At 38.4% G+C, this 26,197-nt stretch overlaps 2 protein-coding genes across 2 annotated transcripts; one reads left to right on the top strand and one right to left on the bottom strand.

The window, feature by feature from the left end:
- Nucleotides 1–555: 555 nt before the first annotated feature.
- Nucleotides 556–3,979, bottom strand: rsad2 (radical S-adenosyl methionine domain containing 2). The gene is made up of 6 exons (XM_079458889.1): nt 2,798–3,979; nt 2,558–2,719; nt 2,148–2,377; nt 1,820–1,969; nt 1,450–1,482; nt 556–1,196 (listed from the first exon to the last, which is right to left on the bottom strand). The coding sequence occupies exons 1-6, from the start codon at nt 3,129–3,131 to the stop codon at nt 1,032–1,034; spliced, it is 1,074 nt and encodes a 357-aa protein (XP_079315015.1). The 5' UTR covers nt 3,132–3,979; the 3' UTR covers nt 556–1,031.
- cmpk2 (cytidine monophosphate (UMP-CMP) kinase 2, mitochondrial) lies at nt 3,928–13,612 on the top strand. The gene is made up of 5 exons (XM_079458888.1): nt 3,928–4,645; nt 5,170–5,284; nt 5,592–5,793; nt 6,771–7,004; nt 9,688–13,612. The coding sequence occupies exons 1-5, from the start codon at nt 4,070–4,072 to the stop codon at nt 9,806–9,808; spliced, it is 1,248 nt and encodes a 415-aa protein (XP_079315014.1). The 5' UTR covers nt 3,928–4,069; the 3' UTR covers nt 9,809–13,612.
- The last annotated feature ends 12,585 nt before the right edge of the window (nt 13,613–26,197 follow it).

Genomic DNA, 26,197 nt, shown 5'->3' with positions numbered 1-26,197 from the left:
ATTTACTACATTTACGACTGTGCTAGGCTTTAATGGACTAGTTTTGGTGCACTTATGTATTTTGTTGACTATGTTGTTATAATTGCTTCCAATGTTTCCTCATCTGTAAATCGCTTTGGATAGAAGCGTCTGCTAAATGACTAAATGTAAATGTAACTATAGCGCTGTCACAATATCAGATTTTCACTATTATACATCTTGGCCAAGATAATTTACTATACTGACATTATCACAATATTATTGATTTAACAAAGAAAAAACAATACTGTTGGAATTTTTCTTTTTGATAAAAATCTTAAATGTAAATTTTTTTTGGCCACTGATTTACTCAAAAGTGAGAGTGTAGTGAAGTGGAGAGAGAGAGAGAGAAGGTTTGAAACTATTGTGGCTCTTAAGGAAAAACTTTAAACAAGGGCTAAATTATTTACAATGTTATCATTTGTGTAGTATTTACACGGTATCGATACTCACAGTTATTGTAAATACCAGTGTAGCTTTCTATGCTCTTTGAGCTACATATAAAATTATAATAACATCATTACAACCTACAAGGTGTTATCAACAAAAGTATTTATTTTCTAAATAGCAAATAACAATTAAAAAAACAATGTTTAAATTAGGCGAGATTTAATAACTAATACAATTCTTACTTATCTTAATGCTTCGTCCTATGACAAAGTACATACAAATGTACTACATGATTAAAAAAAACAACAATAAAGTGCACACAAAAAAGGCATAAAAGCTGAACAAAATGATGAACAACACACAGTAGTAAAAACAGTCATATAAAAATATGCTTGATTTGTACATTGCATTTGATACAAAAGAATAAGCATTACATTAAATGAAAACATTAAAATGTGTATATATATAATATATATACGTAATTATTTGTTTTTCAATGCAGTAGCCTAATGTAATTTACTGCAATGTACATTCAACAGTTAATCACACTCTCAAAAATAAAGGTGCTTGAAAGGTTCTTTACAGCAAAGCCGCATAGAAGAACAATGTTTGGTTCCACGAAGTCACCAATCCAGTTTCATGTCTGCTTTGCTCCATACATATTTTCCTCCTCTTATGCGAAACATTTTCTCATCAAAACCACTAAACTTTATGGCCTCTTGTACACCAACATCCAGAATGGATTTTGAGGGGTCTTTTCTGCCCTTTCGACAATCCAGGAAACGCATCTGTAGCATCAGATAAAATAGTCAATTTATGATTATTGACTAATTCTGACTATATAACAAAGACAGTGTGATTATCAAGAGAAAAAAAAACATTATCTATGAGAAAGAAATGTAATTTGAAGCCAATATTAAAGAAAATATGGGCTAAATTGATAGCATAATATAATAATGCTGTATATATAAAATAAAAATCCTTTACAGAGTAATAGATGCTGAAAAGAAAATATCATTACATTCATATTCCCATACTTACATATTCATCGAGGATCAGGTAGGAGTCTTTCATCTGTAATACAAAAATAGACTAATAAATAAACAATTATTATTAAAAACAGTAGTATGATTTAAATTGTCTTTATTATTAGTCTCGGGTTGCCATCTCAGAATAGTGTTGTACACTTTCATTCCAGGTCAATTGGTAATGTATACCAATTGGAAGTATATAAAGGCTTTGGTAATGAAAGCTTTTATCCATGATATTATATGATATGACATGAGTATGATATGAGTATGATATGAAACTGCATGTTTGTTTGTTGTATTGCTGGTAAATTGAAACCACTTTAGTTCCCAAATTGTAAAAATATACAAGACAAAATATAGGCTTTGTTCTTCAACATTACCTTTTGATTGGACTCTGGAACCAGACATGTAATACTCTTGTGGCGGTCCAGAAAGTCTTGGAATTGCTCATCGCTGATGACAAATTTCTCTGCTTCACGGAGGCTGTTCTCCCCTACATTTTCCCCTTCAATAAGCAGACACTGGAAGACCTGTGTGCATTACAACACATTCACATTTACGCATTTGGCGATAATGCATTCAGGCTTTGCATCATGTGCATTCATATGGAATTGAACCCATCACCCCAACATTGATAAACAAATGCACTTTAGTAAACAAAAGAGTATATGGGTCATTTTTGGTCTGTAGTTAAATAAGTAATTTTACCTTCCAGCGAACTGGGTTTAGAACACTGATGTCTTCTCTCATGTCTTCCTCTACGTTGAAGGTGTTGATAACCGAGTTGATCTTGAACGCCACCTTATACTCCCCGCACCAGTTACGTACTTTATGTAGGTTGTCCAAATGACTTTTCTTTCCCTGACTTCGACCTATGGCTTTATTGGTTTCTTCATTGAAGCTGTCACAAGAAATAGCCAGAATGTCCAAATAGTCCCCTGTATAAGATGATTGTATAATTAGGCAAAAAGAAAAAGAATAAACTGAATTCTTAGATGTATATTTGTAAACAACGGCAATAGACATAGATCCCATGAGATTTTTATTAGGCTATTTGTTGTAAATCAATGAACACGTGCTGTCCTCTGCTGGTTATGAATGATTCTCACACGCCTTACCGTATTTCTGAAACCAGGCTTCCTTTATCAGACTGCCATTACTAACAATACTGACGCTCGGCAGCTTCAACTCCTCTTTGCAGTATTTCACCAGCTGTCCCAGAAAATCTCCCTTCTGGTGCAGGAAGGGCTCCCCACCTGAGAAATTGATCTTTTCCATCCCTAAAACGGCCAAACGACGATATTAAAAAGGAGAAGGAAACATGCGCATTAACTTCAAAAGCCAAAATGTTACATCACCTGCTTCTTTCAGAAGTCGCAAGCCTCCCTTTGCCTCGTCAATAGGCAAAACGAACGAGGTCTTTGCGGTGTGGAAGCAAAAGCCGCATTTGTAATTGCACTGTCGGGTAAAATGGTAGTTTACACTACTTGGAGTGGTCAGCCGAGCATCAGATGTCTCCTTCTTCTCGTTGGAATGAGTTTTGGAAGGACTTGTCCCGGTAACAACAGGTGTTTGCTTCGCCCACGATCCAGATAGCAGCATCAACAATGATATCCACAGGCTCGAAATGATGCTGCGGATATGCATCAGCATCGCTGCAAAAGTTGGCGATAATTGGCTTGATATGAACATGATGAAAGTTTGAAGTGTGAGGACCGAATAGTTCCTCCTCGTCTTTTATACTGCGAGCTCTGCAGTTCTGATCGGTTTCTTTTTCTTATTTGGGTGGAGCGGAAAACGAAAGACAAACAGCTGATCACGAGTAAACAAGAGTCATGTTTCTCATGAAAAACTCTCATTGCATAATTAAGCAACCACATTTCAATACACACGAATACACGTTTTAAGACAAAACGTTCGAATAAAGCAATACATAATAATAAAGCATAACGAATAAAGATAACAACGAATAAATACATTTGAATTCATATTTGCTTACTTTTAATATTCATATTTTTGTATTAGTTTATGGGTCAGCAATTTACAAAGTAGGGTACACGGCATTGTAGGTTAATCATGGCTATTTTTATCAAACATAAAATAAAACTTATTAAATATAAGGGATGGGCCGACAGTCATGTAGCCTACTCATACTCATAAAAATGCACCGATACCAAAGACAGATACCTCATGTGAATCAATTGAGAGATATGTTGTTAAACTTGCATTGCAAGTTTGTGCAAAGAACATACAATTGTTTATTTTTCATAATGTGTTCAACTTTGTGCCATTAAGAAGCTATTATATTTCTATTTATCTCACTGTGTTTAGAAAATGCACAGGCATCCGTGAGTACCAGAAACGCGCATCAGCAAGTACTCGCACTCGGTCTTTGAAAACGGTGCATTCCTTATTTAAAATGTAGCCTTGGAATGACAAGTAAAAGGTTAAATGTGACTATAAGCTTGTTATCTTAAATTCGCTGACCAGTCGCAGCATGAGTTACGTAAACTTGGACTGACTCCCCTACTTTCGTTTTCCCGTCTAGTTTCGTTTCTCTGTAAACACATCTCTCTCTCTGATATGTTTCCCAAACACCGCGCTCAGTAACGCCTATAGTAGGGTGCACGATGCTATCGAGAGCAATATTTCGCTGTGGACAGATGTGTTCTCGTGTATTCGCCGTGGAGTTGGATGTGCGCACCGAACCTCTTTACTTTACATTAAGCGCGAAACCGCACATCCTCCATCACGATTATCTGCGTTTTTTTGGTGACGGGGAACTGTTCTCGCTATACGTCGACAGCGGCAACCGAATCCAGAAAGCGCAAACTCATGCGGAAATAAAGAGCAAGCTGTCTAACAAACGTGCACGAGATTGCGACGTGTTGGAGACGTGTTCTTTTATACCGGATGTCAAAAACAGCGTCGTTAAAGGATTTTGGATACGTGACAAAACCACCCCGGGCCTGTCGGAGGAAATATTAAACACGTTTCGTCGGGATGAATCGGTATGTATGTTTTCGTACAAACGCGACGGTCAGTACTGCTGGCAGGAGTTGTGGTCACCTGTCAATCAAGCGGAGAAGGGGGAGAGGCAGTACATCACTCCCGCATCAAAACCTCTACATCACCCGTCCACACTGGGCATCAGGAGCTCCGATGTCTTCTACTCTAGGGATGAAGCCTATATGGTTCTTCAGGAGGTAGATTATTAGTCAAAAAGCACTATAGGTGTACTTTATTTACACCAGAAGTAATATGGATCTTTTAGGTAGGGTTAATATGGGTACATTTAGGCATTTTTGTACATAGGCCTACTTGTTTTGTATTGTTTCAAACCTGTATGACTTCCGCTCTTCCACAATACACAAAATAAGATATTTAATATATGTAATATAATAGATATATAAGATATATAATAATGTTGTTAACCGGCCATTGGTTTTGTGTGAATAGAAGTGAACGGGGGCCAGTGCTGTCCGGTTACCAAATTTCTTTAAAGTTGTGTTCATGCGGAAGAAAGAAAGTCGTAAAGGTTTGAAATGACAAGAGGGTTTTCATTTTCGGCTGAACTATCACTTTACCGGTCACATTTTGTGTCAACTACCATATTATATTACATTGATCATGCTGTTACTCTAATCAATTACTGTTGGATCGGTCGTGGATTATTTAACAATGAAATTTATGAACGAAAGCAAACTGATCCTTTTTTTGCCCATCTCAGTGCATTGACATTCTTCCCGAGTCAAAGGCTGTGCTGCAGCTTGTGGATGAACAGGTGGAGTCGTGCGGAGGCGATGGCTTTCCTGTCATTGTGATTGAGGGACTTGACGCCACAGGTTAATACAGAGACAGCTGCATGTTCGCCACACTAACATACCACAGTTTACATCAATGTTTCCCAATCCCATACTCGGGGCACCCCTCCCAGAATATTTTAGATGCCCCGAGGACTGGGATTGGGAAATACTACTTTATTGAATACACTATTAATTATACAGGTATAGTATATATAATAGGTGTAGTATCCAAACAGTACAAAAAGTTGAATTTGTTTTTTCAACAAAATAACATCCAACTATAACACTGCCATATAGTTTATTGAATGACTTCACTTCATCTTCTCCCGAATTCTTCGCACACCAGGTAAAACTACTCTCACAGAAGCCCTGCGGGAGTCTCTGAATGCCACGCTGCTGAAGTCTCCTCCCCAGTGCCTGGCTCCTTTCAGACAGCGCTTTGACTCAGAACCACCCCTCATCCGCAGGGCCTTTTATGCTCTAGGGAATTACATCACTGCGGCTCAGATCGGAGAAGAATCTTTGAAAGCCCCCGTCATAGTGGACAGGTAGGGCCACAAATACACTCCCATGATTCTGAACGTGTACGGTGCAACACATTGAAGAATGTAGCAGATGTTTGTATTAATGCAGGATTTGTGAAAAATTTGTCTAGCAGTCCAAGTTTAGAGCCCAAAATGAAGAGTGACGTGACTTTACAAAAATTCAAAAGAAAATGACATCATACATTTTCAATCCTGGCGGTATAGTGAACAGCGGCGGTGTTTTTTCCGTATGGCAGTTGCCATACCCAGCATTCAGACAAAACAGTGGAAACAAAGTTTTAAAATAATCAAATATTTTTAAGAAGCATGTGTATTTTAGAGTGTAAAAACAACGATTATTCGGCAAGTACGCGTGACCTAGACTCGTGACCATTCATTTTGATTCTATCTTATTGCAGTTCAACTCCACCTTTCGCTTGTCATACATCACATATTAGACCATACAGACATTTATTTTCAACAAAAAATCTATTTAGGAAGCTATTTGAAAAACAGGTGTTTAATAATAAAGTGTATGGTAAGGTAAGGGAGGTCTTTATTATCGATATATGCCAATAAATTGGCAATTATCATTTTTTTATTTTAACCGTCACTATCTCACCTGCCCAAGCCAGATGTTTAAATATTGCAAGATGAATAATTATTTGTTACGTTATCTGTAAATAATTCAAAGATGTACTCCATGTGCCAGTGTTGCGCAGTCGCAGTTCAATGCACTAAATATCTGCGCGTCTTTTGGATTAGATGTGTTTTCCTTTGGATGAATTTGTCACAGATTTTGCATTGCTTCAACCATTCAGATTCGTGGATTCTTGTTCAGGTTCTGTTTATGTGGTATAATTTATGGCGCCGTTACTTTGGAATGTCGTTGTTGTATGGCCAGGGATGATGGTGAAACGCCGCCACTGATAGTGAATATGAAAAGTACAGAATGTAGAGTTGAACCCTAGACAGACTAATCTCTGATCGGTTTCTGATAGGTATTGGCACAGCACAGCAGCGTATGCTATAGCCACAGCTGTCTGCGGGAGGGTGGAAAATCTCCCCAGAACAGACTCAGAGCTCTACCAGTGGCCAGAAGACCTACTCCGACCAAACCTGGTGATGCTGCTTACTGTCAATCCAGAAGAAAGAATGAGAAGATTGAGGGACAGGGGACAGGAAAAGACAATTGAGGAGAATGAGCTGGAGGTCAATCAACACTTCCGACTGAAGTAAGTTAAACTTGTGTCTTTCAAGTTTAAATAAAATAAAATGTAATTCAATTGGGGATTTTTTATTTTGTAAAACACAAAACTTTTTGTTCCAAAATTGGTAGTATATTACCAGATTAGCCCAAATCTGTTGCAATTTTTAATAAAAAAACTTACAAAGTTAATTCAGCAACAAACCTGTATCCATGTTTAGGTTTTCTAATGATGTTTTATTACATTTTCATATACAGTACATATAAAAGTCCTTCCAGGGATGAGTGTCACAAATTAGTTTAGCTAATAAAGCTATGATACTTGAATTGGATGTTTCAGATTTATCTATGTAAATTGTATCTGTCTCCACCTACTGTACATAAATGGAATAATAATATTAAAAGAAAAACAGGATTTCTCAATACATACAGTATGCTATATAAACAATACCGACACAATAGCATAATGTATACATTTTTTAAGTTTTAGTGAATTGGTGTCTGATTTATTCATTTTTACGATATAATTCGTACAATATCAATGGTTTCATATGATGTGCTTTTGCTCCGATGATGGTTGTTTTAAAGGGTGGGGTTAGGGGTGGACATCTTCATACTTGCTAAAATCAAAGAATGCACAATTTTCTTTGAAATAACTTGAAACTGACAAAAGGATTGGCATCCACCATTGTTAATTCCATATTTAATAGAAATCTGATATTGCTTTATATTTTTTATTCGACATAATATTGTAAATAATAAAACAAAAGATAATGTCAAGGACGAAAATGATGGGACCCCGTTGCACAACCTTTAGAGGCGATCACTGCAAGCAAACGTTTTCTGTAGCTTTCAATGAGACTTCTGCACCTGTTAACAGGTAGTTTGTCCCACTCTTCCTGAGCAAACTTCTCCAGCGGTCTCAGGTTTGATGGGTGTCTTCTTCAGACTGCAAGATTCAGCTCTTTCCATAGATGTCCGTTACGATTCAGATCAGAAGCCCACTTCAGAATAGTCAAATGTTTTGTTCTTATCCATTCTTGGGTGATTTTAGCTGTGTTTTGGGTCATTATCCTGTAAAAGGACCCATGACCTGCGATTGAGACCAGATGTTCCAGATGCAGCAAAATAGCCCAAAAACACAACTGTTCCTCCTCCATGTTTCACTGTGTTGACTTCTTTGAAAGATAGATTTTTTTCCTCTGTGAACATAAAGCTGAAGTGACTTTCCAAAAAGCTCAAGTTTTGACTCATCTGTCCAAAGTACATTCTCCTAGAGATTTGTGCCTTGTATGGCTGGCTTTTTTATGTTTTCCTCCTGTGTCTTCTTCAATGGAGCCCACCTTTGCTCAAACATCGACGGACAGTGAGAACAGAAACTGAAGTACCTTCACCTTGGAGTTCAGCTTGTATCTGTTTGGCAGTTATCCTTGGTTCTATTTCTACCATTCGCACTGTCCTTCTGATCTATCTGGGGTCTATTTTCCTCTTGCGGCCGCGCCCAGGGAGGTTGGCTACAATTCCATGGACCCTAAACTCCTTAATAATATTTGCGACTGTTGTCACAGGAACATCAAGTTGCTTGGAGATGGTCTTGTAACCTTTTCCTTTACCATGCTATTATTTTCTTTCTGAGCTCCTCAGACAACTCTATCCTTTACTTTCTCTGGTCCATGTTCAGTGTGTGGCATGCAAGGATACCAAACAGCACAGTGACATTTCTCTTTTCAAATAGGCTGAATTACGGAATACAAGATTGGATACATGTTTGGTACTAATTAAAGAAACGTATTCGTTTGAAATATCCCTATAATCCAATTATGAATGATCTTTTCCAACGATACCAACAAGTGTGTCCGGGCCATTTAAGAATATCTTTGTAGAATAAGCAATAATTCATCTCTTTCCACAACTTCTTTGCTTTATTCTATGACATACCAAAGGCATGCAAGTATACATGATATAATAGCTTTTCATTTTATCAATCCTCAGGAGGAATGAAGCATTATTTCAACGAGCTTTAAGGGTACCAATACATTTGAGCACGTCCGTATAGTTACTGAAGATGCAGATTTACATTAATTGATGAAAAATGAAAATTCTGCCATAAACGACTAAACTTTAACATCCTCCATTTTTCCCAAAATGCAAATTAAGGTAGTTGTGGAAGCTTTATGACTCCTTCTTAGATTGTTACGCAACCAATCTTCAAAGTGCTGAAATGCGTAAAGACATCATGAACTTGTCCACGCGACTCAATATAAATTAATATGTGACGAGGATACTTTTTGTGTGCAAACAAACAAAACTAACGACTATATTTGAGTGTTAGCTTCCAGCACACATTCCAAGGAGCCACATGGCGAGATGCTGACACCGCATGCACTGTCACGGGGTTCGTGTGTTCGGTTGCGTTGCAATTTAAGGAGGAGTCAAAAAGCTTCCAAACAAATGGAGGTCATTCAGATGTTAAAGTACTTGACATTTTTCGTCAATGTTACCCTTTTAGCATTGGTTTCTGATAGAAAAATTATTTAACATTTACCGTGCTTGATAATTGGTTCAAATATGGTTACTGCATAAAATGGGTTGTCAGGCATATTCAGAGTCAGAGAGAACATAAAAACGTTGTTGTTGCCTCTTGTTTTTATCATTACATTTTAACGTATTGGCATCAGAAATTAAATGTCAAAATGTCTTCTTGATTTCAGAGTGGAGGAAGCTTACAAGAGAATCCAGAATCCTGCCTGCATCAGCGTGGACGCAAGCCCCTCTCCACAAGAAGTGCTACAACAAGTGCTGCGGTTAATTAGGAACAAATGTCACTTGTAAACACTCAAATCTTTAACCGATCAGACTACAAGAAATGCAATCCCTCTGAAACCACTAGATGGTAGTGTAGTGTTATCATTTTATCCTCTCTCCACCGGTCCCACTGTAAATCCCAGTCAGCAGAGCCTGTTGATTGAAAGAGAGGCTGTTGGCAAGCAGCCAGCATATATTTTAGGCCTCATATCTGGACATGTCACAACATATTCCCCGTCCCACAGAGCTTTAGTGATGACACGAGAGGGAAAGATATTGCGGGCGCTGTAGCTGGATGTCAGCTCTCATATGCCGGGTCAAAGCGTCCACTTTCCTCACTCTGAATTATTTCCACTGAAACACAGGAATTCAACTAAAGAGGTTTGAGAATTCATCAATCACCTCAATTAGATTTAAACACAAGAACTCATTGTTGGTCAGCTCTGTTTTCTCCCCTGTAGGAGATGGAAGCAGGGGACTTTACGACCATATTAAAAGCAATAGATCTGATCCAGGCAATTTTAAGTTTGTTTGATTTGTGGTTGTTTCTTTTGGACGGGTGACTATGATAATTCATTAAGAGTTACAAAGAAATACCAAAAGGACAATATGCCTTTGCATTCAGTTTAGGGGTCCTAATACCCGTCTGAAATGATGCAATCGTATTATTTTGTTTACAAATACAATCTCGCTTCACGCTTTGATTTACTTTCTAGTGGTGTTTAGTCATCTGTCTGCCTACAAGGAGTTTATTGAATACAATCTTTTTAATATTAAAAGAAAATCGTTAAATCTGAAAACGGAGGTAAATTCATTTTCATTGCTTCAGACTCATTTTCGCTTACATTTCAGTGTGTTCCTTTCACAAAGTTATGTGTTGCCTTACAAAACTTGAGGAACGTTGTTGTCTTATGAGGAGTTGGACAGCTTGTGTTCACTGTCTATTTTAATACGGCCAAAGAGTTTTCAAAATTCTTCTTTTGGGCAACATGACAATTCCAGCGTTATGGATGTGACATTTTCTGTCAAAACTTGAAATACGAATTCCAGTCCAGACATCAGAAAAAAAGCAGTCTGTGCGCGAGTTGGCTATTTTTAAATAAGGGGGGAAATGAACGTGTTGAGTATGTGACAAAAAAAGAGGGCTGTTTTTTGAGAGAATTTGTGAATTAAAATGTGCAAACCAGAAGCAATAATACCAACACATGGAGAAGGAATGGCTCTTCATGACTCTACATAACTTTTGGTTAGTTTCTTAAGAATTTGGACCATTATGGATGTGACAGTTCACTGAAAACAAAAAAAAACCCAAGTGCTTTAAAAACGTTACGAGAGACTTCCCCTGGATATTTAAACCACCAAATTTGACATCTGACCTAGCTATATGGTAAAAACCTTTTTTGTCATCGTAGGATCACAATTACATGGACTTGCTCACATACACATTTAAAACAACACGAGAGGGAGCAAACATGGATATACATTTTTACTTTTGGGTCAACCCTTCCTTTAACTAAACAAAATCCATTGACCAACACACCAAGCACCACCTCACAAACCAGCGTAAACCCCCGCCAACGACACACACGTAGACACGCGCATACAATGCCACACTTATCCCTTAATTCATTTACAGGGTAAGCGCTGCATTTACCCATAGCAAGATTAATTAAAGGTTTTAGTAATTATGAGCTCAGTGAGGATGTGGGCCGGGAAAGACAGAATGACCCGTCTCCCACACCCTGATGCCTCGGCAGTGGAGAGAAGAGACTGGGGTAAATTCATATGGCAATTAAGGGTCTCCTGTAGATCACTGTCAGATGGCTTTCCACACCACTGCGCAATTACACACTCCCTTCATCCAATTATTGAGATTCAGACTGTAGATGCTGTTATATGTTTATTTTTAAACATTTAACTGCATATTTTCCAAATAAGATTGTCAGGGGTTAATATTAATGCACCCAAGGCATAAAAAGCAGTGGTCTTTGATATTTCTACGATTGAACTGGTTTAAGATACATTTCTGAGATTTTTCGTCCACATGGGTCCCCAATGGTTAGATGGTCAGATTGATCAATTTTCCATCTATTTGCTGTTGCTCTCTGAGGGAGTTGCTTTATATATTCAGTTGCATTTGAGAGCGCGTTTGTATGAACTAGGTTCCATCAGATCATTTAAAATGTACTTTTAAAATACTGACTGTGCGCTAAATGTAAAATAAATGAGCTGTATAAATAGTCTACTAATAGTCTTCTTTGTGGTGTATAACAGAAATATGATATAGAACGGAAGTATGAAAACCTTTGGGTTTGATTCTTTTAGACACTAAGCATCAAATATGCTTCACTGCATGGGACCCAGTGTGAATAAATTATTCATTACAGAAATTGTGTTATGAGACCGTTTTTATAAACTATAAAAAACATACTTCATGCACATATTTAAAACCATACAAGCTAAACTAAATTGCAACCTTAATTTTTCATATATGTCTTAAGTATTTATGGAAAAGTTTCTATTTAAATCTACTCATTTAGCAGATTCCTCTGCCCGAAGCAGACGCTTCCATCTTTACAGTTATCAAAAATGAAAACAAAGCCGAATGCATTGACCCATCACTCCTTAAATAAACATTAAATCATATTTGCATTTGAAAAAGCCAACGAAAAAACAGGTCGGAGTGCAGAAGGTCCGTGCTGAGGGGAAAGGTAAGCCACCCTTTTCCCCAGCTGCCCCACGCAATCTACATCGGCCACTTCAATATTTCATTAGCACAACAAAGAACAAGATAGAGAAAACCCTCTCTGCAATAATTAAAGATCCAGCGGGGATGGAGCCGCACAGCAGTCAGTGGTCCCCCCGCCAAAGTAATAGATCAAATGAAAGCTGTCCCTATGAACATGAATAATGAGTGAAGCGTGATGAAGGATTGGGGGTGGTATAGGAGGGTGGCTGGGGTGGGATATAGAGACTTGGCACCGACACCCTCCTTCTCTGGGCCAACGGAGTCTACCAACTGAAGGGCCTATGTATTGAGGAAGAAGTGATCATAGAGGGAGTCATGTGTGTGAGAGAGAAAATCTAGCTGTCTTCCATCTACTCTATAGGTCGTACTGATTTTGTCAATTGAGAAATATTCTCGGGGCAATTACTGTTGATCCTGTTGAACATTTTAGTTAAAAAGCCATACTCACCCCAAACCATGACATAACCTACACTAGGAAAGATTAAGGTGCTTAAAAGGTTCTTCACAGCGATGCCATAGAAGAACATTTTGGTCTAAATGGTTCATAACTAACTATTAACAGCAGAAGAACCTTTCGGTTTCGCAAAAGGTTCTCTGTGGCAAAAAAAAGGTTCTTCAGATTATAAAACATTTAATGAAAGATATGGTTATTTAAAGAACCTTAGACAGAATGCTTCTTTGAAATCATAAATGTTAATTTCATGGCATCGCTGTAAAAAAACATTTAAGCACCTTTATTTTTAAGAGTGCTTGTCAGGTTAAATGAGATTGACCTGTACAGACGTTTTGATCTGGGCTTGTTTATATTGATGTAGTTTGTATTGACAATACATACTGCTGTATAAAAAGCAGAAAACTATAATCATATATCCCAATGAAAACCTGAAACGATGCTGTATACACAAACATATGCAAAAGAAACTCATCCAAACGTTTGTGCCTCATTCAGAGCATTCCTTGAAATTGGGCTGAAATTGCGATGGGTGTTCCTGACAGCAGATAGAGGAGCTACTCCAGGAATTGTTAAATATTTGAACATGCTGCGAGATCTCATTAAAATCTGCACAAGCGCAGCCCACACCAAAACTCCTATCAGTGTCTAGCAGTCATTTTGGATACTAGTCATAACTCATTGAAGTGTGACACAACACTTATTATATAAAGCTTCCTTGTCATATATGAGCATCATATATCATCATTTTCGGGTGAAATGAATCAGCCTTTGACTGAGATTCATCAAATATCAGATTGATTCGCTCTGCTTGAATTCTGACAGCCTAAGGCAGGAAAACAACACACATGCATTGAGGGGATAAAAGAAGGAAGGTGTGAAGTATGACGGCTCGTAATACAAAAGCAGGATGGTGAACGAACTTTGGTTCTCCCGAGTGCCGCCAAAATCTTGCAAATTTAACTCTTTGTATTGCTAGTGTACTCTTATTTTAAGCTGCGCTGTCCTTTCATATGCATTGATTTCCCATGGAGAGCTTGAATCTTGTGAGCCCTCAAGTTTTTGGCCCCCTCACATACTTACCCATGGGAATAAATCAAAGAATGCTGCCTGGTTGCTACACAGCTGTGTGTAAATTGTACACTTGAAAATGGTTTATTTTCGTTTTAATAATAGCGAGGCATGCTTTAAACTTCATCAGCATCAACCATCACCATCCAAACGTGTCTCTTTATCCTTTCGCTCATCTCCTTGTTTATTTATTTATTTCGTGTGACATGCTGTTCGTTTTTTTCCGTCACCAAAAACGAATAGTAGGTCAAAACAGATCTTGGAATGTGGAGTGTTTCAAAAAAACATGAATGCAAGTAGAGCGACTTTATTCTGCATTCTTGTTGGAGTGTCAGGGGAAAGCGAGTCTTTGATAAATGTTAGTAGTGAGACGTAAGCTAGTTGGCGCTGAGACTGTCCTGGGTGGAAAATAAGGAAGTCCGTTGAGTTGGGCCAATGCTCTGAGGAATGATGATGTGAATCATTAACTGGTACAAATCTTTGCTTATTTTATTTTGGTTAACAGTGCAAAACAGCTCTGCATGAACACAAGGGAGCACATTCTAATTATCACTTACAACAACTCACGAGCAGGAAGGTATACCTCATAAAAATTGCATACATAATTCACGAATTCTGTCATTATTGACTAATCTACATGTCCAGTTTTTAAATGTTTTTTTTATAAAAAATAAACAAACATCAGTTACTGAGCAAGTATATAAAAACATACATTTGGAATGTAAACATAATGAAAGTATTTTTATTTTGGGATGAACGCTTGCTTTAAAATAGTTTCCTTGACATTTCAACTCAAGTTTGTCACCTCATGGTTGTTGACTGTTGAAGGGGGTTTGAGAAAGAATCCCAAGGAGGGATCAAGAGAAATGAGTTAAATCCTTCCTCCTTATCCAGAATAAGCTTCATGAATCCCTTTACACCCATTTACTGTGTGAATCTCTTGACTGTGACCCGGACATCTCCATACTTCAGACTTCACCCACTCCTCCTCGTAAAATATGGAGCTTAAAGCTGTTCATCTCTATAATCATCTGTGTGCGTGCTTGGCAGCCATCTCCAAGAAAAGGTAACAAGAACTCGGGCTCAGTGCCAGCTTCCTATTGCTCTGTTCCAAAGGTAACACTGCTGAATGTTCCTTCGAGATTTGAAAGCTGTTATTCTGAAATATGCCACTGTTTTTAGGTTTTTAAAGTGTTGAATGACAAAGAACGTCATTAATTCAGCCTTACATATGGAACACATATATATATATAAGAATATATTGGAAAATATAATGCAATATATTAAATAATATATTTACATGTATTGGAACTTTAAGTGCTTATAGTTTTAAATATAAGAAAAGCAGCAATTCCTTATGCACAGTATTATATTAATATTGTAATATATTGTCAACGTCTTTCTGAGACCTCCTACCTCGAATTCGCTGTTTCTCAGGAAATGGAAAAAATATTAGTATTATTGGTTAGATATTTGCAAATCCCAGTGACAAACACAAATGGCTAAAAATAAAACTCAGGATGTTTCAGAAGGACAGCAGTGATATTATGTGTCATTCAATATATTCTCAAAGATATATTAAATTATTTAGATTATATATTTATAAATTTATAATATAATTATTACGCACGCACACACACACACACACACATACACACAAATGCATGCGTGCACGCACACACACACGCACACACACACACACACACACACACACAAGCAGTATATCACAATTAATCAGCCAATCAGAACAGTCTAAAACAATGAAAACATACCATGTATGTTTTAATACTGAATATCCTTTTTGCAGGGACTCAAGATTACAGAAAGCTATATTTCTGCTGAACTATCCATTTACATTTCACTACACAAGACCACAAATAGCAACGTTAACCTTCCAACTTGTATTTTACAGGAGCATCTCAAGGAGAGTCGGCCTTATACAAAATATAGTCATAAATGTTGAGACCTAATAAATACAGAGAGCATCGGTTGCCATATGTGCGCTCAGTCGCACATTCACTGTCTGTCACAGCACTGGCTGCTCAGAGACTGTGACACGGCACCCAGGCCCCGCAGACATGCGTGAGCTCGTGAAAATGCCAGCAGGGCCACTGCAACCGATAGCCAGAGGATTTATAACCAGCAGGCTAAGAAATGGAGAATGAGCGAGAGAGGGGTAATGGTAGAGGGAATAGCAAGGATGTGTGAGGGAAAATTGCTGCAGGCATTTCTCAGACTGACCTTCAGTGTCCCATCCCAGCCGAGCTCTTTAAATGAGCCTTTACACCCGCGGCAACCAGGGCAGCCATCCAGCCATGAGGCAGGGGAGAGCAGAATGCCCTTATGAGACTACACATCGCAGCCACCCACTCACAAGCGTGATAAGTCCAATTTTCACAGAATCCCCTGAAGGCCTTTTTCTTAACTGATGCACTTAACATATTTAAATGAGTAAAGCATAACTGTAGATAAACGCCAATCATTGTCTCTGTAAAGAAATAGATTTTTAGTGATAATATAGATCTTTAAAAAGAGATTTACTATGTGCTTTGAGGTTGTTAAGCCATAATTTATCTTCCTGTAGTGGCCAATTAAGTGTGGTTCTAGCTTTATTTGAAAAAACGATATAACAGCTGGCGAAGAACTACACTACCCATAGTCCTGGTTGCTATTACCATAGAAACGAGAATCCTTAAACTCCTAAAAAACCTCTCTCTAGTGAAGCTAAAGTAATCGACCCCCCTTAACTTTTAAAGAATTGCATTTGTTCATTTTGCAAGAAATATATTTGATTTTAAACACATTGATCAATTGATAAAAATAAACAGTTCTGTTTTGTACCCACACCTTTGATTGAAAGGGAAAGTTCACCCAAAAATAACACTTTTTTTCATTTACATCTTTTTGAAGAATGTTGCCAACCAAACATCATCGGCCCCCATTGACTTCCATTGTTTAGACACAAAACTACTGAGACATTTCTCCAAATTTTGTGTTCCACGAACGAAAGAAAGATATGTGGGTTTGAACAACATGAGGGTGAAATACTATGATTCATCACTGGCATGGTTAGTTTGGTTACAACTAATTATTGAAATTTCATTTTCAATCTGTCTAGCAAAATATGAATGGAACTAAATATAACAAAAATACCAGAACAAAGGCACAAACTATAAAACCATGGCCTTTTCTTAGTTCGACTACAGCAGGCACGTTGGTCTTTCGATTAAGTGCGAATGATTCAGTGCATCAGTCCTGATATCAGCAGCTGTGTAATGACTGTGTTAGAGTAATATCTCCTACATGAGATGCTAATAAACCACCAGCCATGATATCGGGATGCTTTACAACCTCAGGGTCTCCAACGAGTCTGCATGATCCTGCGCTCAGCGACCAGATAAGATAAGATGATGCGCCTGCATTTGCGAGTATGTGTGTGATTGGCATTTATGAGCGACCATGGTTGATATTTCTTTCATAGCCCAGTCACACAAAAACACATTGCAGAATATGGCTGTAATTTATAGTTTTATCAGGAATCAGACATTATTCAGTCGGATGCTGGCAGCAGAGTGCCATAATTGGCCGAATGGGACAGACGTCCCAATGGGTTTATGTTGATCCTGTTACACGCTGATGTGCTGAGACAGCCGTGCTGCGGCCCGTCTGTCAGTCCTGTAGTCGACACAGATATACATTTTCAAACTCTCTGGTTTCAGTGTCCTGGGCCGAATGCGCCTTGATGGGGTCAGCAATACACTTATACAATTATTTTAAAGAAGAGCTCAGTGCTGGCTCGAGCATGTCAAGATGAATGATCAGATTGTTTAATTGTGTAATGTGAAGGGTTATTGATTTCATTTGCATGGATTATTTGATTCATTAGGAAAGAGCGCTGTTGTGTTGCTCCTTAGATCATTGACAGAAGTGCAGAGGGACTTAGTAGTAAAGTAGAGCCATATGACTGGATTCGATTATTACTTCTTTAAGAATTTCATCAAGAATTCCATGTAAGGAGACCGGCGGTGTATGTAGTTAGAAATCTACATAGAATCTCATTCTAAAAACATAACGCTTCCTCATGTGCGGTCTTTACACAACTCTGAAGACAGTTATGTCTATTATATTGCATTTTTGTCAATAGATCCTCCAAAAAATGACACATTGGACCTTAAATGAACATAACATGGGCAAAAAAAAACTCACTGTCTCTGTGTAGTGTAAATTTGAGGATGAATGCCGGAAAGCAAAATCTCTTGCAGACCTGACTTCTTTCCAGCTATGAGATCTTCAAGCCTGCTCGTTTTATCCTGCACCAAGAACATCACTTCTGCTATCAAGTATAATCTTTTTTTTTCTAGTTTCTTGCTGTTCTGTCTGTTCAGTCAGTGGGACTGTGGGGATAAACTGTAAGATTAAATGAGCCCGCTTGCGAGCGAAAGATAGAGTGAAGCAGCTGTTCTCATAAAATATGCAAGCCAATGAGACTCTCTCCCAGCCAGAAACCATCTCCTATTTTAATGCATTCATGTTTTGCTAGACAAAGTTGCCCCCACCCAGCCATTTTAGCGTGGCTAGATTTTCAGCATAGCTGAACAAGAAATGAATCGTTACACTGGGCGAATTCTGCACACAGTTATATTTTGCGTGTTATGTTTTAGACAAATTACAAAATCAACAGCTGAGTCACAAAACACATGATCCAGTTTAACCAGAACAGAAACAAACATGCCTTTTTTCTATGCAAATTTGATTCTTATTGATACTAGATAAGGCTGACATCATTACACAAGGTAACAATTCTAAGGTAAAGTTGTGTTTCGCTTAAATTTTTACTGTTTCTTTATGAAGTTTAACATGCTGTATAAGAAAATCACATACATTATCAAAAATATTAACATTAACAGGCATCGACGGTACATTACGATTTTCGTACATTTATACATTTCAGTTGTATTACTCATATGCAAAAATGACAAGGTACAGGCATAACACTGAGCTTAATACAACAGTTGAACATAACAGTTACTAAGGATGAGCCCTCCAAAACTTCAGAAGTGTACATTTAATCCTTTTGAACTTTTATGATTAATACTGTCCTCACGAACCACACGTTCCAGACTGCATCCCACCCTCCCTGTGCAACAGAAATGTCTAGATTTTCTGACAGTGACAATTGGAAAATATTTTTTTTAATATATGAAAATTTGTACAGTTTTTGTTTATTTGCAATATACCGATACATCGTAATTAATAGTTTACTTTCCACTATCGAGCCACAAGCGGGCGTGCTAGTGCGTGCCAAGGCCAGTCGCGTATAAGCTCAAAATTGACTTAAGCTAAATTAAAAAATAAGTATTAGCACCACAGAATCATGCAAGAACTATAAATAGGTCTGGCGAAACAAATCTTTTTATGTCTTATATCTTCTAGAACTCTTCTAGAATTTCAGAGGAGATTCATCTCCACAACAGTATGATCAAATAATTTGACATACATTTTTGGTTCAAAAGCAAAATATCTGAGCTATACCCTCCACATTTTATAGTTCTGTACTCTCACTGTACAGTAAGCAAACTATTTTGTCATTTGTGTTTATTGTTAACTTTAACCGTGTGAACTCAATGAATTCACCTGAGCTATACCAACCTCCGAGTGCAAAGGCTTTCCATTTTTTGTTGTCGAAGAAGGTTTTAGTCCTGTAGTAAAAGACACAGAACAATCTCTCCATTTTCTGCTGACACTTCAGAAAATAAGTGAAACACGAGGAAGAGTGCACCGCCTTTAAAGTAGAGAAGCAGTGAACTGTAGTAAAGGGCAACTTAAACAGGCGGTGTGCAGAACCTCTCGAATCAATCACCATCCACGGGTACATCCCCCACCCCCGGCCCCTTACAGGAACTTCACAAGGGGAATATGAAGGCTGAAACTAAAGCTCTGTACATGATAAGCCCCAATGTTACATATTATCAACACAGGATGCCATTTCTCTCGAACTGTCCGGGGTTTGGGGGATCTCCAGATTGGATAGGCAACCTCTGGTTTTCCTCAAGGGGTTCAGGGGACACACGAAGGAGGGGGTTCTGATGGATTACTGTGTTCACCTTTAAGACCCCATTAATGCACCTCCTCTAAGCATGTAGATAAACATACGTGAACACACTAGAAGGACACTCAAATGCGTCTTGCTTTGGACACAGACACATGGCCATTTGTGGGAATGCAGTATTTCGAACACTCTATCAGTGTTATTGACTATTCTTATTTTTGTACAGAATATTGCAGTGTTTATCATAAATGATTCATAATTCTGTTAAGTCATATCTAAAAGGTACTAAAGAGAATGTTAGTTTACGACGGCATCTGGTATTATCAAGATGTCTCTTGTGCACTATACAATTACGCACAGGTCAGTGTTTATGTTTGTAAATGTACGGAGTTAGGATGGGGTGTTCAATTTTGAGTACAATAAAGTGTAATAGCTTCCCGGTGCTTCGGGGATTCAAATCTTTATAATTGAATTCCTTTGCAAATAGCTTTAGCAGGTTCTCGGAAAGGCGGTCGCGGCGAGGTTTGCGCCATTGTGCACGGTCAATTGCTCCACAATTTCATCACATTAGCATAAGCGAGCTACACTGACAATAAATAAAACAGATTTCGTGGTGGTGTGTGCTTCTTTTAAAACTGATAAAAGAGATTACCGGGTACTTGGGACAATGGCGCACACTCACAAAAAAAAAACACTGGCTGAGTGTCACGCAACCCTTAACTGATTTATGAGCATTTTCGGGCTCCTCATAAGACCGCTCTGTGATTTACTGCAGCAATATCAGGTGAAATGTTCCCAAGCAGTTTACATAATTCACTGTATTGCTCCTAAAATGGTATTGTTGTCACTTAGTGGATTATTGGAGTGAAGACTTCACCCTCACCGTTGCACACAGTGGCATGTTGGTGAACCGTATATATAGTCAATAAACCAAATGGCCGTGGTGAGGAACAGATTGTGTTGTTAAAGCAAATGTTGTTTGTTATGCTCAGATGCTAGCAGAAGTTCAACATAAAAACAGCAATAACGTGCACGTTGCACAGATTTATGTATTCTCACCTACTTGCTTCATACATACAAAATATTGCTAAGTAGCAAATAGAAACGTTTATGTACAGCTTGTGCAGATGTCATGCAAAACTAACATTTTACTGTTTATGGGGGTGAACGAAACCTTTAACAGTTCTTTACTGATAAATGAGACCATTAAACATGAATTACAAGAAGCTTAAGTATGCAAAAGAGCAGCTCTGGGGATTATAACTTTTTAAAATAATTTGTTGAATTTTTATATTATTCCTAAAAACCAACGAATTCTGTTTCATGGTGAAAATTCAAAAAGGAATATATTTTGTTAGTTTTAAAAAGTACCCGGGCTGTGCACAGAACTTTTGAGGGGCATGTGCTGAAACTGAAAAAGGGCACCCCCCCCCCTTTATTGGTCACATTTTAATGACAAATGGATTAGATTTACTCACTGTTAATAACGAGTCTAATAGGGTAGGAAATATAAAGAAATCGAATGAAATTCTCAAAAGTTTACAGTCTTTTCTAAATTGAATACAGAAGAATACTCATTAAAGCTACAAAACAGATTCTTAGATTATCATAAGTGAAAATAAGAGTGTGATTGTATAATGTAATGCTAGAAGAAGGATGACAGAAAATTGCGTTAAATATTCTTGTAGCGTTATTCAGAAAATGTGATGCCATCTGGGTAAAAACCCATCACATGGTGAAATTGTACATATTACAAGTTTTGACATATTACAAGCTGGTTTCAAGCCTCTTCCAAATCCAAGGTTTTACATCATGAACCATGCGTCCATACAATATGATTGATTATTAAATTATGTATAAATTTACACATATTTTACCAAGGTGACGAGGATCACTCAGTGGCTTTGTGTCACACTCAAATGCAGTTAACATTACAGGGTTTTTCACCAGCCAATGTGTGCAAATGTTCTTTTTGTCCCCGTCATCATTAAAACGCCATCATCACCGTTTTAATCAACAGGTTAAAACGTTGCTGTAACTATATGGGTGCTGTTTTCCTGTTGTAAAATAAATTTGGCCAAAATCTAATTTATGTATAAAAGATGAAAGGGTGTGTGCACAGGCAATTAAGTGCAGGCAAATGCTAGCCCTCTCACCGGTCCCAAATTCTCAGACTTCAAATACATCAAAAAATGTGACATATTGTTTCTTGCGTAAAGAAAACGCTGTACTTGTTCAAACATAGGATAAGGAAGTTCGACCAACACCGAGTTAAATTGTGAGTTGATTTACACTAAGATGCGAAACCTTTAGTTTTTGGTTGCAGAACAGCTGATTTGAGTAAGTTCAATCAACTCTGGGTAGGCTTAACTTGAGCTAAGCGCGTGGAGGGAGGTCCAAGGTGACCCCTGACATCCAATTGGACACCCTGGGTGCCACCCCAAAATTGTATTCACTACTTGATTGGCACCTGACGTTGAAAAAAATGTTTATTTTGATGTTTGGTGGCAGTGCTGCACGTGACATCACCGCACAGAAAAATCAAGCGAGTCAGCATTTATCGCTTACTTTGTTTAGAGTGGAAAAAAGTTGTTGTGCGATGGATTTTACAGTGCGAAATCATAGATTGATTGACGAAAGATAGAAAAGAAGCAAATCACTGCAGTTTGCTAAACAAATGGAATATTAAACGTACACACTTGTTTAGCCATTTCAAGTCAGACTCAGACAGGTAAGTTATTTTTGTTGAACCATACTATTATTGTGTTATCTAACATTACACTTTTAAATGTTGCATAAATGTCAAGTTTTCCTATGGAAGTCCTATGGAATGAGTATATGTTTTATGCTGCTCTGATCCACATCAGTTTAAAGACACCTGTGGTGCTGCTTTGTTTCTGTTTAAATTAAACAATTAAAACTAAACTATCAGGGTTAAACTATGATTTCAACATTTGTATTATTTATATTTTATAATTTATTTCATCTATATAATTTTATAATTACTTTAATCTCATTATGTCTTGCTATTTTCAATAGTGCAGTGAAAACTGCACGGCCATTGGTTTGTGAAAAATAAAACTTTAAACCAATTGCAGCGAAGCTGCACGGACCTATGGCGAGGACCTATGGGGCTTACGGCTATATAAGCCGTAGGGTGCTCAGGTTACTTCGACTGAAGCGTTGAACATATGCAGCTTGTAAGCACGGCCAGGAACGCAGTGCTCGTTTCCATATCTCAGGGAACCGAGGTTACGTTAGCTGGATGCTATGGGGAACCAGTATAATCCCGCCGTGCTGCAAGTGGAACGAAAAACACCAGTTAGTCCCGAAGCCGTGGCTCGGGGATAGGGTATGGAACAGGGAATCCCTGCGGAAGGCAGAAAATCCAAGTTAATAGGAGGCTTTATCCAGTTGACCAACAATGTGCGAGGTACCGGTGCGGTTTTGAGAAACCTTGGTCCAGCAGCCTAGTCTTAAGCAGAAAGTCTTAAACAGACGTCCAGGCTGTAGAATCTGGTAAATGTGGATGGCGAAGCCTAGCAGGCCGCCACACAGATATCCGCTATGGAAACACCGCTAGACCAAACCCAGGAAGAGTCGACACCTCTAGTAGAATGGGCTCTTATTCCCGTAGGGCATTGAAGACCCACGGAAGAATATGCCAGCGCGATAGCCTCAACTATCCATTTAGACAGTCTATGCTTCGAGACCGGGGACCCTCTAATGCGATCACCGAAGCAAACAAAAAGCTGTTCCGACCGCCTGAAGGGAGCAGAACGCTCAATATAAATCTTTAGCACTCTGACTGGACAGAGCAGGTTCAGCTCCGGGTCCTGCTCGGAGGGGGGGAGCGATGAGAGCATCACTACCTGTGCTCTGAACGGAGTAGAGAGCACCTTAGGTACATAGCCATGTCTTAGTTTGATGACTGCCTTGGAGACAGGAGGGGCTCACAGAGAGCGCCTGTAGGTTGCCCACATGCTTTACCGATGCTAGGGCTAGAAGCAGAACGTTAAGGAATGGAGGTCCACAGACTGCAGAGGCTCGAAGGAAGAACTCTTCAGAGCTCTCAAGACCGTGAGCAGATCCCATGTGGGAACGGTAAGAGGGCGAGGAGAGCAGTACCACCTGGAGTCCTTCAAAAACTAACTATCAAGTTGTTCTTGCCAACTCCTTGGCCCGCAAAGGGGGCATGGGAAGTTGAAATGGCTGCCACATAGTGTGGAAGGGGAACAACCCTTATCCAGCAACTCTAACCAGGTTAGGTTCACAGAGTAAGTTACCATGGTTACTGACTCTAAGCATATGTTATCTCTCTTTTAGAAACAGGCTTTGAGTTAGCCCGCTTTTCTCGGGTTTGACATACCTCTCATTCTGAAATGGAAAACCCAGAGTTTCCCTCATTTCAGAGTGTTCACTAAACCTCCTTTCTGAAATAGGCCCCTGATCTTTATTTAATGACAACATTACCCTTGCAAGACGTTCAGCTGCTGTGTGTGAAATAAACTGCAGTTCAGTCAAGATAGAGGGGGTGGAGCCATGAGGTTTTACTGACAGTTTGAGCGTATCCAACCAGATTTAGTCAAAAGCTCTTTTTAACCTTTCATTGGCTAGATATTTGTAAAACATGCAGACATACGTAAAGGGTGACCGATAGCAGTGATTTACTCAGGTTTTCACAGGTTGCGCCCTATCTGTGCATGTACCATTGTTACCCCTAACAGGACAATGAATAAGACCGAAAATATTTTTCAACTCAAATTTTCTGAATGTTAGCCCTCACAAGTAAAGCTGAACCTATACGCATACACATGCATGTGCACAATCTGACTCACTTGACAAAACAAATATTGTACTGAAGTGATCAGTTCAGGCAGCTGCCTGGTATTAAATCTGATCCCCAGTTCCCCAACGGCTTTGGGAGACAGGCTCGCAATGAAAGCATCTCTTCTGGCCACAGCGCAGCGGGACAGGATGGCCTTCGTCCAAGCCAAGCACTTCTTTGCCAATCCCACCCCAACCATGGCATCTGCTCTTGCTCTCCTCTCATCTCCAGTCATGACAGCAAGTAATGTCCAGTTTCATATGCAGAGTGTGTGTGTATTTGCTTACGGCATTACGTGTGTTCAATTCTTGCTGGTGTCATTAAAGCAAATAAACCAATTGCTTATGTCAGGCTGTTTCGGAGAGCGGAAGGGACCCGCTTGAGTTACAAGCACATAGTCCAAATTGGTGATTTCCTCTTATTCCAGTGATTTATGTCAAAAGTTATAAAAACGTTCAAAGAATGTTATAGATTGAGCCTGCTTGAGGTGGACAAAGAGCCCATTTCAATGTGAGCGTGGACAGCTGCTGTTTTACACGCTAGTTTACTTTTATCACTGATTGGACATACACTGATGTAGACACAGAGGACTGATGTATACACTGATGGACTGATGTAGACACATGAGCTGCTTGACAGTAAAACACAATTTCAGTTTTTGTCTTGAAAATGTTTACAAAGTAACCAGGATTTCTAAAATAAAAAATCACAACAATTTGATCCCTTTTAATTGGGATGAACTAGCCACACCCACACGATGCTGGTTTCCGAGTTTTCACAAAATTCAATTTACTAAATTTCCATAAAAACATTTGGTCAGTTTATAAATATACACGAAACAAATGTTGAGCTATTTAACTCATCATTGGTTCAAAATCGGACAAACCCAATCGTTGGGTTAAATTAACCCAAAAATTTTCATATTTTTCTCAACAATGGGTTAGAAAAACCCAATATTTTGGGTTGAAACAACCCAATTTGTAACCCAACGGTTGGGTTTGTCCATTTTTTACCCAACACTCGATTCAATAGCCATGTTTAATGATTCATGTTGTTGATACCTAAATATATTAAATCAGAAAATTGAAAGGGTTCCCCTTCATGCTCAATAATGCTATTATATTTTAATGTATTAATTTTAATAAAAATATATTTAAATTACATATTAATTTATGTCACATTTTGTATACTATTTATTTACATTTAGTAATTTAGCAGACACTTTTATCCAGAGCAACTTACAAATAAGGCCACTAATAAATACTCCA

Source organism: Barbatula barbatula, assembly GCF_947034865.1.
Source record: "Barbatula barbatula genome assembly, chromosome: 6".
In the NCBI taxonomy this organism is placed as follows: domain Eukaryota; kingdom Metazoa; phylum Chordata; class Actinopteri; order Cypriniformes; family Nemacheilidae; genus Barbatula; species Barbatula barbatula.
The sequence above is the reverse complement of the archived record's forward strand: the minus strand, read 5'-3'. Positions and strand labels throughout refer to the sequence as shown.

Excerpts from the sequence above, each read along its gene's own strand:
- rsad2 (XM_079458889.1), bottom strand. The coding sequence starts at position 3,131 with ATGTTCATATCAAGCCAATTATCGCCAACTTTTGCAGCGATGCTGATG. Across the intron at positions 2,720-2,797 it reads GCGACTTCTGAAAGAAGCAG|GGATGGAAAAGATCAATTTC; the intron begins GTGATGTAACAT and ends TGGCCGTTTTAG. Across the intron at positions 1,483-1,819 it reads TTCCAGAGTCCAATCAAAAG|ATGAAAGACTCCTACCTGAT; the intron begins GTAATGTTGAAG and ends TTTGTATTACAG.
- cmpk2 (XM_079458888.1), top strand. The coding sequence starts at position 4,070 with ATGCTATCGAGAGCAATATTTCGCTGTGGACAGATGTGTTCTCGTGTA. Across the intron at positions 5,285-5,591 it reads TGAGGGACTTGACGCCACAG|GTAAAACTACTCTCACAGAA; the intron begins GTTAATACAGAG and ends TTCGCACACCAG. Across the intron at positions 7,005-9,687 it reads AATCAACACTTCCGACTGAA|AGTGGAGGAAGCTTACAAGA; the intron begins GTAAGTTAAACT and ends TCTTGATTTCAG.